This window comes from Pocillopora verrucosa, chromosome 4 (genome assembly GCF_036669915.1).
Source record: "Pocillopora verrucosa isolate sample1 chromosome 4, ASM3666991v2, whole genome shotgun sequence".
NCBI classification, from domain to species: Eukaryota; Metazoa; Cnidaria; class Anthozoa; order Scleractinia; family Pocilloporidae; genus Pocillopora; species Pocillopora verrucosa.
In genome coordinates, this window is record NC_089315.1 from 22,139,294 (window position 1) to 22,153,919 (window position 14,626).

The window sequence follows — 14,626 nt, forward strand, 5'->3', positions numbered from 1 at the left end:
GGAAGGAGTGGGTCTCGAAATGAAAGACGTTTGGAAGTGATGGAACATTCAAGAGGAAAAAAACATATCGCAAGAAAGAGTTTATTTTCTTAAGTTTTAGGCACCATTTCACTTCATGTAAAGCAAGTAGCAATCACGCAATTGGGTATGTATGTATTTAGTCTAAGACTCTCTGGAAGTTTTCAGAGCGATCGTAAAGAACACCAATACATTTCAAGATTTACTAGAAATCTTTCTAATATTTTCACCTTTAACATGCGAATTTGCCCTCAAAAACTACGCTTTACAGCCTATACTTAGCTTTAAATATTATCTTTCGAGTAACAAAAAAAAAAGGGGGGTTTTGATACAAACCTGGAGCTACCAATCGTTACAATTTCCTTCGATTTAAAGTGAAAGGTAGGCTGTAGAAACAGCTAAAGCTCATCGAATGATTGATTGAATTTAATTTTCTTGTTCCAATATGCCTTGATATCCAACTCTTACTGGTCAGACTAATCCTATGCCTACCTGTAAAAGGTCCACTGTTGTGGGAAGTCCCTGTTGTTAGCCTGGCTGATGGACTTGGGACAAAAAACTAATTTTTGAGTTGCAGGTAACACATTCCATGTTGTGATGAAGGCTGCTGCTGAAAGAATCGGTTAACTGTAAAGGATACCTGAAGCTTTTTCTATGTTTTTTGGAATTATTATTTTTCTGTACTTATCTTTTTCTTGAAATATTACTTTTTATTGATGTCATTACCATGTCTCATAAGTAGTGGTAATAGTCTTAAATTTCATAAGATAAAAATCACATACGATATCTTGTTGCAAAATAAAATGATAAAAAGTTTTAAAAGGGTAAAAAATAGTTGAAACTTGTAAAAAAGGCTAAACTTATGGCACTACCTTGTGTTGGAAAATTTGAAAATTATTTCAGACACGAGAACTCGCACAGACATATGTGGCCAAATGATATGCAGAGGATGGTATCACACTTAATTCGTTCTTAAGGGGGACACACAGTGCGCATGGACAACAGGAGGACAACCTGTGGTGTATGGGTTTTAATATTTAACAAAAGTTAGCTGAAACCCCCACTAATTATTTAACAATGTTCACCGAGCCTGAGGCAAATAAGTGTTGTGATAGGAAAAACATTCTCTTTCTTTGCTTCCAATTTGTGACACACCAAGGAAATGAACATGTGGATTCTGGTGAGTAGACCACATGTTCAATCTGTGAACTGCACATGACAGAACCAAAAACTGAATTTAACCGGACAACATGTAGTGAATGTGTCAATGTACATTTGAAAGAGAGTTTTATGGGTTAATCTTCTAAAATAAAGACAGTAAAGGCCAGTTCAGTCTGAAAATGCCCCTGCTTTATTCTTTTATTATTGAGAATAAGTGATGCAAGTTTACTAGACCAGTCACCAAGTTGAGCAAGGCAAAACCTATGCAACCTGGGTTTACTTTCAACACTAAATTGAAAATTGATCTAATTCAAGTGAAGTTAACTTAAGTGCAGTTTGCATGTACATCATATAACCAGATCCTAAAACAGTTGCATGCATTTAAAATCTATTTTTGATAGTATTAAGATGTACTTGTGCTGTTGCACTATGATCACTTTGAACTAAGTAATTGAAGCATGATATAGTGCAATCCTCAAACAATCAGAGCAAGTGCATCTCTGAAATCAAACAAGCAGTTATACTGATATAAAATAAGGATAGGTACAGATTGAAAGCAAACCATGCATCTTTTATAGCCGCATGAATTCAAAATCTCTTTTATGGGATAAGGGTATTCTTGTGACTGTTACACTGGGTTTAAAGTAAAATGCACGACTTTTAGCCAAGCTGAGGTCAATTTACTGTGTTCTTAGGTTGGAGGCTTTATTTCCACAGTATTTCTCCTCAACCTGAACCAGGGACATAATCTGCTGCTCAACACCCAATGATGGACTTGTACTATTATAGTAATAATCACTTCATGTCAGGCAAAAATCATTGGGCACTCAGCCTTTTGATCCATGCTTGTGAAAAAAGCTAGCTACATTGAGAAATCTATCCATTAATAAATAAATTCTGTGTTGAAATATCCCTCCCAATTCCTAGCAAATGATGAACTCACTTAAAAAGTAAAACTGTGGGCAAGAGCACTAATAGTAAAGAATTACAGTTTTAATACTGTCATTGCATATTAAAATTTTTCTTATCATTATCATTACTACTATTTCAATAATCATCACACTCACTATTACAACCACTATCATTATTTTATGGGCCTGAAGTCAAGATTCCTTACTAAAGCCTCTTAAAAATCTGAGGTGCACTGATTAACATCAGCCTTCCACCCCTCCCACCTTGTAAGATGTCTGATCTCAGAAACTTTGTTATGTACTGTGGGACGAACACCTTCAGGGAAAATTAATTTGATACGGTGAAACACTGTGCCACACAGTGGACTTTTGAGTCCAGCATTAATATTAGAATATCCTGAACTTTAGTTGAAAGGTCTGGATTTTCATTCTTAACACTTAACACCATAACACAGTATTCATAACCTCCACACTGTTGTTTTACATTTCCTACTGCACTGACAAGGACAGTCAGGAACTTCTTGAATGGTAATAATTTCCTTTACTTTCATAACCTTCACATTGAAAATAGGCCACACTGTCCCTGGAGAGGCAGTATTCCTGATAGGGTTTATTCAGGAACTGCACAAGCTCTAGGAACTGTGCAAGTCAGTCTAGTATGCTAAATTGAACAGAAAAATGTCCCAAAGAAGGGGCAAAAAAGTTTTTTGTCAATCATGTTCAGCTTGCTAAACAAAATTGCTAAAAAAGAAAACGGTATGTTTCAAAATTTTTTTTTAAGCACTGAACACTTGCTTTGATAATAGAGTTGTACTTTAAAAAGGAAGGTTATAATGAAGGACTCCATACCAAACTTATTTTAGTTAGAAAGGCTTTACAAGTCATGAGAAACACTAGCCTTTTGATTAAGAATCCATTGTTTGAGAACCTGGATTCCACCTACTGTCAGCACACAGTGTTCCTCCACAAATCCTTCAGGAAGTGGGTTGTGAAGTCCAATGGCCATACTGGCCTTCAATGCAACACTACCATCAAAATTAACAAAACACATGCGAACAGTAAGTTCTGTTGAAGGTCTAAGGAATGCTGGACCTCCAGGCATGAGTGCGACTGACACCTCTTCAAAGATTGCATCACACATTTGCTGTGCAGTGGTGATACCCCGATTGGAAAGTGCACATCTGATGACTTCAAAATCAGGGAACATGTAGAAGCCACCCTGAGGTTTCACAGCTCTCACCCCTACTTCTGTAAGGTGCTGATAACTATAATCAGCTATGGCTGCCAGGATGCGGCATTCATGGGCTATGTAAGCTTTTGACTCTTTGGATGGAGTAAAGCAAGTTACAGCAGCATACTGCATGGGTGCAGCCGCACATGAGTAAGAATGGCTTGCAGCACTTTTGACAGCATCTAACAAGGGTCTCAATTGAGCTGGGTAGATCTGATAGCCTACCCTCCAACCACCTGCACTGGCCCACTTAGACAAACCTGAACTCAGAATGGTTCCTTCTGGATAAAACTTTACCAATGAACAGTGAGAGTCTGCAAAGTTCAAGCGTCCATAAATCTCATCGGACAGTACGATGGCATTGTGTTTTCTAAGCACCGGCAGTAATTCTTTCCAGTGTTCCTGAGTGTAAGCAGTTCCCGTAGGATTATCGGGGTTGACCAAAACGATGATTTTGTTTTTCGCGGATGATCGGCTAAGAGCTCGATCTAATATATCCGGAGTGACCCGCCAGTCGTGCCGATACTCAGTTGTAATAACTATGGCATCGTGGTGCGCAAGGCGAGCTTGGGGCTTGAATGTTGTCCACGTAGGAGACAAAACAAAGACATCACCACTGAAAACCGCGAGGAGGAGGAAGATCAGTTCCTTAGAGCCTGGTCCAACAATAACGTTGTCTGGCAAAACTTCAAAACCGTCAAATTCTCGATGAAATTCACAGATGGCGTTCCTCAGCTGCGAGATTCCAGCCACGGGAAGGTAAGCATTCTTCTCGGCGTTCTGTGCGAGAACCAAGCGAGCTGACTCCATTACTGGAAAAGGTGACTGACCGAACGCTAGATGATATACTGGCTTTCCAGATGCCATAAGCTCTTTCACTTTCTCGTTCAATAGTAAGTTTGAGGCAGGAGCGTAGTCGTAAAGATCCGACCTGACAAGATCCGACCTGACAAGATCCTCACTGACTCTAGCCATAGTTCTTAATTTTTTGGTCGGATAACTTCAAGTCAAATCAATGTTTCTGGCAATGCATCGTGGGAATGTTTCTAACCCTGTTGAGAAAAGCGTGTTGCTCAGTTGCTATTTTCATTAGTGGTTAAACCTCGCTGTGTTGCATGGAGTGTGGATGATAAAGTTTCTTTTTTAGGTTACTATGGATGCTCCGAAACAACAGAGGTGGTTAAATGGTGGTAGTAACCTTGCCCGTGGACGCCGAGCTCCTTATAATTAGTTTGCATCGCTCGTCATGGTAAGGCGCACAACTATCTTTTTAAAAACAACCTTGTTCTAAACACAGCACAGAGGATTGACCAGCGCCCTGCTTGAGTGCATACTTATTTCGACAATTTTACTGAAGTTGTGATTTGTTCTTTAGGTAGACCCGACTCGTATCATTTTCACCAAGATCATTCCTTACGTTCAAATTGACTATTCTAAAAACTCACGAAATGTGGAGACAAAGAAAAGAGCTTAGCAGCGATATGTGCAACTTATTAAACAACGGATACAGAAACAATTACTTGTGCTTCTTCATGTTCAGTTTACTACAACGCCGTAACAAATCTTACGGGTGCTGAAGCCACGATTCGGCTAACTGCAGAATAACCTGCTACTCAGTTACATGTCATTGAATAAGAATAGATTCTATTGTGCTATGCCTCGTTCTTGAAAGCCACACGACACATGTAAATGAGGTGGATCAAAGTGGCAGGGCATTCCGCAATTACTCCGAGAAATCTTTACAGGCGACCAAGGTCAAGATTCTCCAACACGGATTGACCTAACTCTAAATGATGATATTGCCAAATAAAGAGTTCAAGGGAATGATATTATTGTGCTGACACTTCTGCATGTTGACGTTGTGACGTCACTGATGTGATGTTGAGGCTAACCAGAGGGCCATTTTCTAGTTCTCGCGATCCAAGCACAAGAACGAGGCTTGGTGCGAAGTTGCCTTCTCGAGCCCGGGTCATTTTAGCTCCTCGTGAGTGGTATGGTCATGGGGAATTATTATCCACAATACATATTATGTCCATATAATGTCCTATAATAATTTCCCATACATGATTTACCAAGGAATTTGGCGACCATATCACTGACAAGGAGCTAAAATGACCCTGGGCTCGAGATTGGTCGGTGTCAAGAATGAAGAGTTGTGGTAGTGAAAATGGGCGAAAATTTCTCGAAATTCAATGTGGGAGAGAGGCAATCACTTAAGTGAAAGCAGAAAAGGAAAGAAAAAGGCAGAACTGATCGATCTATGCAAGAAGGTCGCCGGAAAGAAGCAGAAGACCTGACGTTCTAGAGCTCTTGTTTACATAATTTAACCATTGCTTTTTTTCCTGCTGGTTCGTAGCGAGAGCTTATGTGGCAGTGAGTTCATCAAGAATCTCGAATCCCTCTTAAAACCCATCGGCGTTTATTTTCTGTAAATGCGCTCTACTGTTTGTGCGACTCGAAGTACACGAGACAGAAGCAAAAATCTCAGTAGAATTGTAAATGAACTTTACAGTTCGTACGACTCGGAGTACACGAGACAGAAGCAAAAATCTCAGTAGAACTGTGAATGAACTTTACAGTTCGTACGACTCGGAGTTCACGAGACAGAAGCAGAAATCTCAGAACAACTGTGACACGAAACCTCAAGGGCTTCCATTACAAAGACTAAAGTTACGAAATCCTACAAAAATTCTTTAAGCAAATGACTATATCGTCACGCAGTTCTAAGTCACACAAGTCTTAGTTCACTCTGTTACACTTTCTTTAATTTACGAATAACACCAAACGAAACAAAATTGAAATATGTAATTTGCGAAATAAACTCGAAATATCTGTAATTTGCAAACAAAAAGTGCGCAAAACTATGGCCACCGGCGGGAAGAATCAACCGATCAATTCACTATAAATGTGGATTACAGCAATTTATAACAACCAGGAAAAGTGCCAAAGGAAAATCTTCGTTGTGTACTTTGCGAAATCTTGTACGTTTGGGATGAATTATCGGAATGCGTGACGTGACACTTTTCCCGAATTGAAAGCGTCACGCATTCCGATAATTCATCGCAAACGTACAAGATTTCGCAAAGTACACAACAACATATTCATGTGCATGTCAGTATTTATCCATTGTTCATTAGTCTTTTTGAACATATTAATTTGTTCCACTTATTAGAATTCATTGATTACCGGATAGTCAGATTATCTTTTGAGATTGTTACATGCACCCTCTTCTTTTTTAGGACAACTTTTCTGCAAACGGCTGTATACATACCAACGATACTGTCTGCTTTGTGAATAGTACTAGCTATTCTCTTCTGAACTAGCCAATCAGCCCAATCAGCACGATTCACTTATGTATACATATGCCAATTAACAATTTTTCACTGGTGCATAGTGATGAATATTTAAAGTGGTGAGGTAATCCACTGACATGGAGATTAATAATTCTTTTTTCTTAGGCCTTAAGTTACATACAGCAATCTTGCATCACGCTTTGCACCCTTATCTGTTTTAAAACTAACATACACATGTAATTTCCTCAATTCAGATTTCAGATCTGACCCTTGTTAAAAATAGTCCTTATTTCCAACTGACCAGCCATATTATGATTAATCCATAATTTTTATTGCTATTGAACAAAAAAATAAAAATGTCCCTATGTGAGCAAAGTGAATGAAAAATTCATACTTAATTGAGCACAACAGATGTACTGCATGACTTTTGAGAGGGGATTCCCCAATAAAAAAACCCCTTTCATAACATTTGTGCATTTAGTCCTTGTGGTTGTTAAGGTCTGACACAGTTTTTTTCATGTTCAAGTATTAGCTGGGGTAAAATTAACTACAAGCCTTGCTGGCAGAGGCAGCTGTTTTTCCTCAACTCAGAATGTCAGATCAAAGCAGCATCTTGACTGCATGACTCCCCAAGACTGAACTACAGCATTAGAGTAAACAACTTCCTCAAACAGCATATACACCATGACTATACCACAAAAGCACATTCAAGAAAAGCATAGAAGAACCGTACCCTGCTTTTAATAAACCGCAGTGTCTATTTGTAGCATAATTTTGTACAGTCTATAGATTGTGTTAGTCACATATTACGCTGTTATATATCTATGATCCCCACCCTCCTTTGTGATACTAAGGGCAGGGAAGATGAGATTCTCACTTGGATCCAAGCTTAACAGGTCTTAGGCTTTTAGTGCTGCGTATATGTCTGGGTTGAAGTTTACTGTAAAGTTTTTAGTCGACCCAATTTTCCTTGAAACAGAGTAACCATGAGCTTTAAGATTCTTATGGGACTTAAACTTCTCCGCCGTGAAATTTAAGTAGGTAAGTAACTTTATTTAACCACATATCGCATATGAGCGAATAGCTTGTTTAAATGCAAATGTGCCATAAAAAATTGACATGTATAAAAATTGACATGTATAAGTAATAAGTAATAGGTAAGAAATAAAAATTAATTATCTAGAATGAATAATTGCTATTAAAGTAATCAATAATTTAATAAAAGGTAATATCGGTGACTAGACTATTTGTTTACAAAACAAACAGCTGCAGTCATACGATGAGGACAACTGCATGTTTTGCAAATTTTTCCTAAATATAGAAAGGGATTCTGACATCCTTATTTTGTCTGTCAGATTGTTCCATTGTTTGCTAGCCTGGTATGTAAAAGAATGTTGCATATAAGATGAGGTTGGTCTTGGAAGAACAACCTTAAGATGGCCATGTAGGCTGTAACCATTACTTCGCAGAGAAAACATTTCCTGAATGTAGTTTGGTGTCTGGTTATGAATACTTTTATATACAAGTATAAGTGCTTGTTCTATGTGTCGATGTTCTACACTTTTAATGTTTGCAGTTTTCAATAACTCTTTGTAAGCAGTCAATTTGGAATAATTGAGAAGAGTCCTCAGAGCGAATGCGTTGGTTGACTCCAGTTTTGCAGACAGACCCTTACTTAGACCTATAAACAGTGGTGATGCATATTCGAAGTAAGGGAGAATGAAAGCTTTGTACAATTTAATCATCACATCTGAGGGTATAAATTTACGAATGCGACGGAGAATTGAAACTTTTGTGTTCACTTTCTGGCAAACTTCTTTAATGTGTACGTTGAAAGAGAGTGGATTGTTGATGACTACTCCATGAAGCTTGATATGTGTAACGTAATCCAGTTCATTACTGTCAATAACAAAGGGCGTTGGTAAAGTTGCTCGTTGAAAGCAATGGATTGAGATTTACTATGATTGATCGCCAGAAAGTTCTCACAAAACCAGGAAGTGAGTAGACCAACGTTGTTTTTTAGATTTATTTGCAAGGTAGATGGACAAAGGTTTGAAGAGTACCCAGTAGTGTCATCGGCATAAAATCTTAAAGAGCACGAAATATCTGAAAAATTCACATCGTTCATATATATATTGAAGAGAAGGGGGCCCAAGATTGAGCCTTGAGGAACTCCACACCTCATAATTTGCCAATCCGACAAAATACCGTCAGTCTTGACATGTTGCTTACGGTCAGTCAAGTAAGAACGTAGAAGTTATAAGGCGTCTTTAGTTACACCATAAGCTGACAGCTTTGCAAGAAGCAAATCATGATTGATAGAGTCAAATGCTTTGGAGAGATCTATGGTAATTGCTGCAGAGTGTTCGCTAGAGTCTAATTTTTTTCTAATGTCTTCGAATGTCTTGAGAAGGGCTGTCGTACATGAGTGTCCTTTCAAGAAACCAGACAAATTCCCGCTGAGAAAGTCAAGAGAAAACTCATATAACTGATCAAAGATAACTCTTTCCGCTACCTTTGAAACAGCCGATAATACAGATAAATCGCCAGAACTACTCCTGAGACAATGCAAAACATCGCCGTAGCTCATTTGAGGCCACGGCAACGGCGAATCCGACCTTAATTTCTCTTAGTTCTAAACCTCGTTAAAGTTTCGGACCTCGTCAAACCTCGTTCAATGGAAACTTTTAGCTTCTCAAAAGGTCTCCGCCACAAGCTCTTCGCCCTTCCGTCGCCATATCCCGTCATGTCATATGATCTTTCGCATGCGCAGTACGATGTAAACAAAGACCTGGCTTCTCGCGGTTAAAACTGGAAACGAAATGATACTCCGGGTTTCGAGCAGCCAGGGTTCTCTGTGATGTAGTTCGTACCCACCATTTTTGTGTCATGGATTGGGTCAATCGACAAACAGCCCATGAACGCCCTGTAAGTGGACTTAATCTTTTTTTTTTTCTGTCTTTTGTTTTTTTTCCTAAAAATGGGATAAACTGCAAGTCATGTTGTATGCAGTGTTAGTAATGGTATTTTTTGTGTACGTCGGCCATCTTACTTATATTTGTTTCAATTATATTACTATTTATGTCATGGGTTGTTATTACAATCGGGGCCAGTCCTTTATTTGTGATCCTGGTGTCATTTTCTGTTGATGTTACAGGATTTATTGGAGTGGAGAAAGCGTCAAGGGAAGGCAGCATGGTATGGCCTTTGGTCAATAATTATAGGTAAGCTTGTACAAGAAAGCCTCTTTATATATAATAAGAATTTATATAATTTAGAATTTATATATAACTTAAGAATTCTGATAAAAGTTTTGTTCTTGTGCATATCTTACCTAAAGAAGAGTTAGTAGAGGGAATTAGTCCGTAAAAATCTTCATGACGCAATAGATGTTGCACTTGTTGATCAGTTTTGAGGAACGTTTTTTTTCCACCAATCAAAGATAATGGACAAGGTTGCTTTTGAGAAAACTGTGATCTGTCGGTAGAAACCTTTGCAGCCAAAGACTGAGGCTAATGATTGATCTGTAAGGCACTGATAAATGACATAATCTGTGGTGTGTGCTTTTGATCACTGAGTTTTCTTTGTCAATAAACATTTTAAGCAGAACCTAGTACTGTAGGATCATGGAGTAACTTCTGAGAACAGTATATATATTTAGTATATGCCACGCAAGTGAATAGTGCTTTTTGCACATGCTGATTTGAAAGTTGAGAAGTGAATAGGAAGTACTATTCACCCCTAAGGAGTGGATGAGACAAAATCGCATATCAAAAGATTAATTTTCTGACCATTTTTCAGTATTGTGATGCAAATAAGCTAGTTTTTCATATCTGTGTTGTTTATTATAAAACAATTATTCATCCTGATGCAGTGTCTGTGAAAGTGGTGGATATTTACCTTGCAACTTTGGAAATATGCACTATTATTATCCAACTGCACAAAGAAGACAACAAATAATGGGTGAATAGAGTACAAATATCCTGTGATATTGGATGGTTGTTTGGACAGTTGGTTATTTTGTACTGAAAATAAGCCTGTTTAACCAGTCAGCTGTGTGTGCTACACTTCTCTATCTACTTTGCTTTTCCTGCCTTATGAGAAAAGAGCAGAAAGACTTAGCAGAAAAAAAAGCAGTTGGATAATAAATAACTTATTAGACGTTTTGGTGTTTAGTATCGCTGAGTATTTTTACTTGTTTGTATTTTGAGTCACCCTACGTGCTTGTTAAAATATGGCACAACTTGCAAGAATACTCGGCAATACTACACACAAAAATGTCTAATAAGATACATCTATTTACCTCCACCTCAGTGAATAATTATTGTAGAATATTGTGACAAATGTGCTGATGAGACAACACCTATTGGCACATACTAAACATGAATGTCTGATTGTCCACCTGGTTGCCATGTGAACTTTAATATATTTCATGAATGACATGTATCGAATATCTTATGCAGTGCAAGAAATGAAGGAATCTCTTCTTATATTGATATGGACAGAAAGCTGCAGAAATTTTGCCCATTTTGGAAATCTGTTCCATTTCTGGTGTAAATTTGATTGTTTCTTTTAGAAGGGGGCCAAACTCAGATACCCCCTCACCTCTAACAGTAGAGGTGAGGGGGTGGTACTTCCTCAATACTACTTTTAGTGGTTTTGTCTATTTAGTAAGTACATACAGAATTATTTCTTTGTTTCAATTTTTAGGTAGTAGCGTGACTTTTTCAGGCCTTTCGTTCTTCCGGCTGCAAATACCCAAGAAGTACATTCCACTTTTGTCTCTAAGTATGTGTTAATATAAGGGTTTTATTAATATATGAGATATCAAAAGTTCATTTTCCTTTTATATCATGACTGAAAATTCACTCTGAATGTATATATAATACAGTTGTATACTCACAAGAATGACAAAATTGGAAGAGTATGGGTGTGATTTCATGAAAAGCATCATTTGCTTATCATAATAACAGAAAAAGCACACATTTGAGTTGTACTTAGTTTGATTTGAAACATACTCAGTAACTTCTTGTTTCACGGCATTATATAAAGTTGCACATGTTCTATGCAAATTACTTTTCAATCCTCATGAACTTCCATTCCAACAAAATGATGAAGTTTAATCTAAGATCCAAGTGCTGTTTGCCAATGCTGGTTACCATTAACTTCGTCACTCAGTGTAACAGGCTGTGTTTAGGCATATTTTAAAGATGATTCTGTCTATGGAATGTAATTTTCCTCTTTAATTAGATATGCCTCACAGCATATCAGTTTTGTTCTTGAATGTGCTAGTCAACTGAAAAACTTACTTTAGTCTGTTTTAGATAGAAAACCCATGAGTAAGGGGTTTCTTTTGAGCTCAGAACCTCATGTATTCCCTTAGTAATAACCCAGTTTAAGAATATTAAAGAAATCACAGGACATAAACAACTTTTATTTCTGGAAACCTACTGCTCTAAGCATGAAAAATATTTTTCCTCATATTTGAAGTATATTCATTTGTCTCATAATGTAATCACATCTGATATGGATCAGAATTGTTTACAATGTGAGAAAAATGATTACACTTCATGTAAAAATGTAGTCATTAAACTGACAAGGCACAGCCTTGTTTTTCTTTTCTTCCTTTAAGATTGACATTCTTTTTTTGTTTATAGCTGCTGGAGCTTGTTCTGGTTGGTTTGTTTCACACAGAATTATGAGGTCTTCCTCTCCATCTGATGTGGGTTCTGCTGTTCCAGACATCAGTCAGCCATTAAGTAAGTTTAGGTAACCTTTTGTTAAACTTCTAAGTTACCACCTTTCTGTTATTCATGAAAGAAAATTTCCCAGTCCATAATGGTTTGCTTTAGTCCTTCTTCCTCATTTTGTGCATGACCTTTTGTTCCAGGCCCTTGCTTAGTGGTCCTACATCCAAAGAGACAACCACAAACCTATTAGGCTTGGCTAATATAAGAGAAAAAGTCTCTTTTAAGAAATTTTCATTTAATTAAGAACAAGAAACTACATTTAATGTTCCATCTGACTGACACCTTAAATTGGTTTCCAACCAAATACAAAATGTGTAGAAAATTAAGAAAACTGCAAACCACAAAGGGCAAAAAAAACTTAAAAACTAAAAAATTTTTTTTATGGGAGGGCAAAATACAATTTCAAAAGAGGCCAGTCTGCACAACCAGTATAATTTTTGATCATAATTTTTTGTTTTCTTTTGCTGTAAAGAAATTTTTAATAAATGTGCCTGTATTATTTATGTGCAAATTGCATTCAATTTTCAGATAATTGTTTATTTAATTCAGATACTAATTTTTCATTTTTTGTCATTAAAAATGTAGAGAACAATGCATCGGCTATGCAGGAATCAAAATTTGGAGACAAAGACTTCATTAAAGAGTGATATATCAGCTGTGGTTTACCATGGTGTCCCTGTCTATCAATTGTAGAAAGGGGTGTTTTAATAATTAAATATATGGATCGTTCATAAATGTTTGAAACAATCAACCTTTTTTGTTATAATGTGGATTGTACATTAATGTAAAAAAAAAAAAATCAATCTTTTGCCAATGCCATAACATCAGAATGTTGTGTTACAGCAGAATGAAAGACTGACTCAGCACAATACTTAGTTTTGTTTATGTAATTGTGTTCAAGTTAGTCACTCTGTCTAAAAGCAACTATTCATAAAAAAACATGGAGGTGATGGAAAGGCAATTGTCAGGCCCTGGCGGTTAAAAGGGCAGAGGCAGGAACAGAAGGGTTTATTGTCATGCTACACTTTGGGAGAAAACTTAATTGAGCTATTTGAGGCTAAGTCTTTAAATTTGTTGGGGCCCTTGAACACACCTTGGAATTTCCTTCTTTGGTTTTGTTAGGCCAACATTATCTCTCCCTAATTTTACTTGTGTGAGAATTCAATGTTTTTAGAAAAATTGGAGTAACTAACCACAGAGGAAATTTTTCAAATACTTAAAGAAACTACTACACGAACCTGGGGGGCAATTACAATTTTAGTCTTTGAAAGGATTTAAGAGTATTCTCCTGTTTTCATTGTGTGGATTAAAGACCTTCTTTCTATGAATACCTACATGTACCCAGTGTTGTTTGTGGTCTGTTCAATAGCAGAGGTGAGGGGAAGTCAACCTTTGTTCATATCCTGTCTTTGGTAGAGAAAAAAAACCTTTATTGGCCAAGATGCACAACTTCATTGCATAAATACCCTGTTATTTATAGGTTGGAATTGACATCTTGGGCTTGTTATTCTTGCATTTTTCAGATCTTCTATGTCTTTTGTGATAATTATAAAACATTATGAGTTTACTTGTTTCCCATTCCTGTTTTAAACTTGCATATTCAGTCATTTTCCATTAAAGGCCTAATATGGAACAGTTTGTTATGGTAATTGATGAAGTTTGTTGCTGAAGTTGCATGAATTCAAGAAATCCCAAGATCATGTGGCATTCAGCCAGAGTGCAAATATTGGGAAAAATACCACTTAAAGTCAAGACTTCCTTCATTTGAGAACTCAGCACTGTTATGTAGAAGTGAGAAGTTACTGCCTTTCACTTAAAATGACTGACATTTAGCCACATTCTTGTATTTATTGGTAGAGTAGGAGACAATCAAAAATTAAAGGAAACAAAGGGAAAAAAAATAGCCAAACTAGAAATATAGATTGACCCCAAACAAAAAGGAAATGGTGGTGAAGGAGGTAGGAGGGGTGTCTCAAGTCCCTTTAAACCCTAAAATGAGTGTTATTCGTTGGGAGGAGACCATGTGCTGCTATCATACAAAACCTATTTAGTCCAGATAGGCTCCCTGTTCAAGAAACTAAATGTGAAATTTTACACCCTGTTTCTCTGTTCACTGGCATAAACCAGTTTAGGCTGAATGAGGAGGGTACCCCTCCCATTGAGACTGATACAGTAAAACATTTATAGATATTGTGTTCCTTTTCCCACCATACCCTACTTAGGTTCAAATTAATGTGTATCATCACCATTACCTCAGTACAG

General features: G+C 37.2%; 2 protein-coding genes across 2 annotated transcripts; one reads left to right on the top strand and one right to left on the bottom strand.

Annotated features, from left to right (window-relative positions):
* Positions 1-1,352: 1,352 nt before the first annotated feature.
* LOC131778811 (aspartate aminotransferase-like) lies at positions 1,353-5,107 on the bottom strand. The gene is made up of 2 exons (XM_059095273.2): positions 4,842-5,107; positions 1,353-4,373 (listed from the first exon to the last, which is right to left on the bottom strand). The coding sequence occupies exon 2, from the start codon at positions 4,294-4,296 to the stop codon at positions 2,965-2,967; it is 1,332 nt and encodes a 443-aa protein (XP_058951256.2). The 5' UTR covers positions 4,297-4,373; positions 4,842-5,107; the 3' UTR covers positions 1,353-2,964.
* A 4,325-nt stretch (positions 5,108-9,432) lies between these two features.
* LOC131778735 (uncharacterized) lies at positions 9,433-14,002 on the top strand. Its single transcript, XM_059095182.2, has 5 exons — positions 9,433-9,542; positions 9,772-9,838; positions 11,325-11,402; positions 12,272-12,373; positions 12,950-14,002. Exons 1-5 carry the CDS (start codon positions 9,504-9,506, stop codon positions 13,009-13,011), a joined length of 348 nt encoding a protein of 115 aa, XP_058951165.1. The 5' UTR covers positions 9,433-9,503; the 3' UTR covers positions 13,012-14,002.
* The last annotated feature ends 624 nt before the right edge of the window (positions 14,003-14,626 follow it).

Excerpts from the sequence above, each read along its gene's own strand:
- LOC131778811 (XM_059095273.2), bottom strand. The coding sequence starts at position 4,296 with ATGGCTAGAGTCAGTGAGGATCTTGTCAGGTCGGATCTTGTCAGGTCG.
- LOC131778735 (XM_059095182.2), top strand. The coding sequence starts at position 9,504 with ATGGATTGGGTCAATCGACAAACAGCCCATGAACGCCCT. Across the intron at positions 9,543-9,771 it reads AAACAGCCCATGAACGCCCT|GATTTATTGGAGTGGAGAAA; the intron begins GTAAGTGGACTT and ends TTGATGTTACAG. Across the intron at positions 11,403-12,271 it reads CATTCCACTTTTGTCTCTAA|CTGCTGGAGCTTGTTCTGGT; the intron begins GTATGTGTTAAT and ends TTTTGTTTATAG.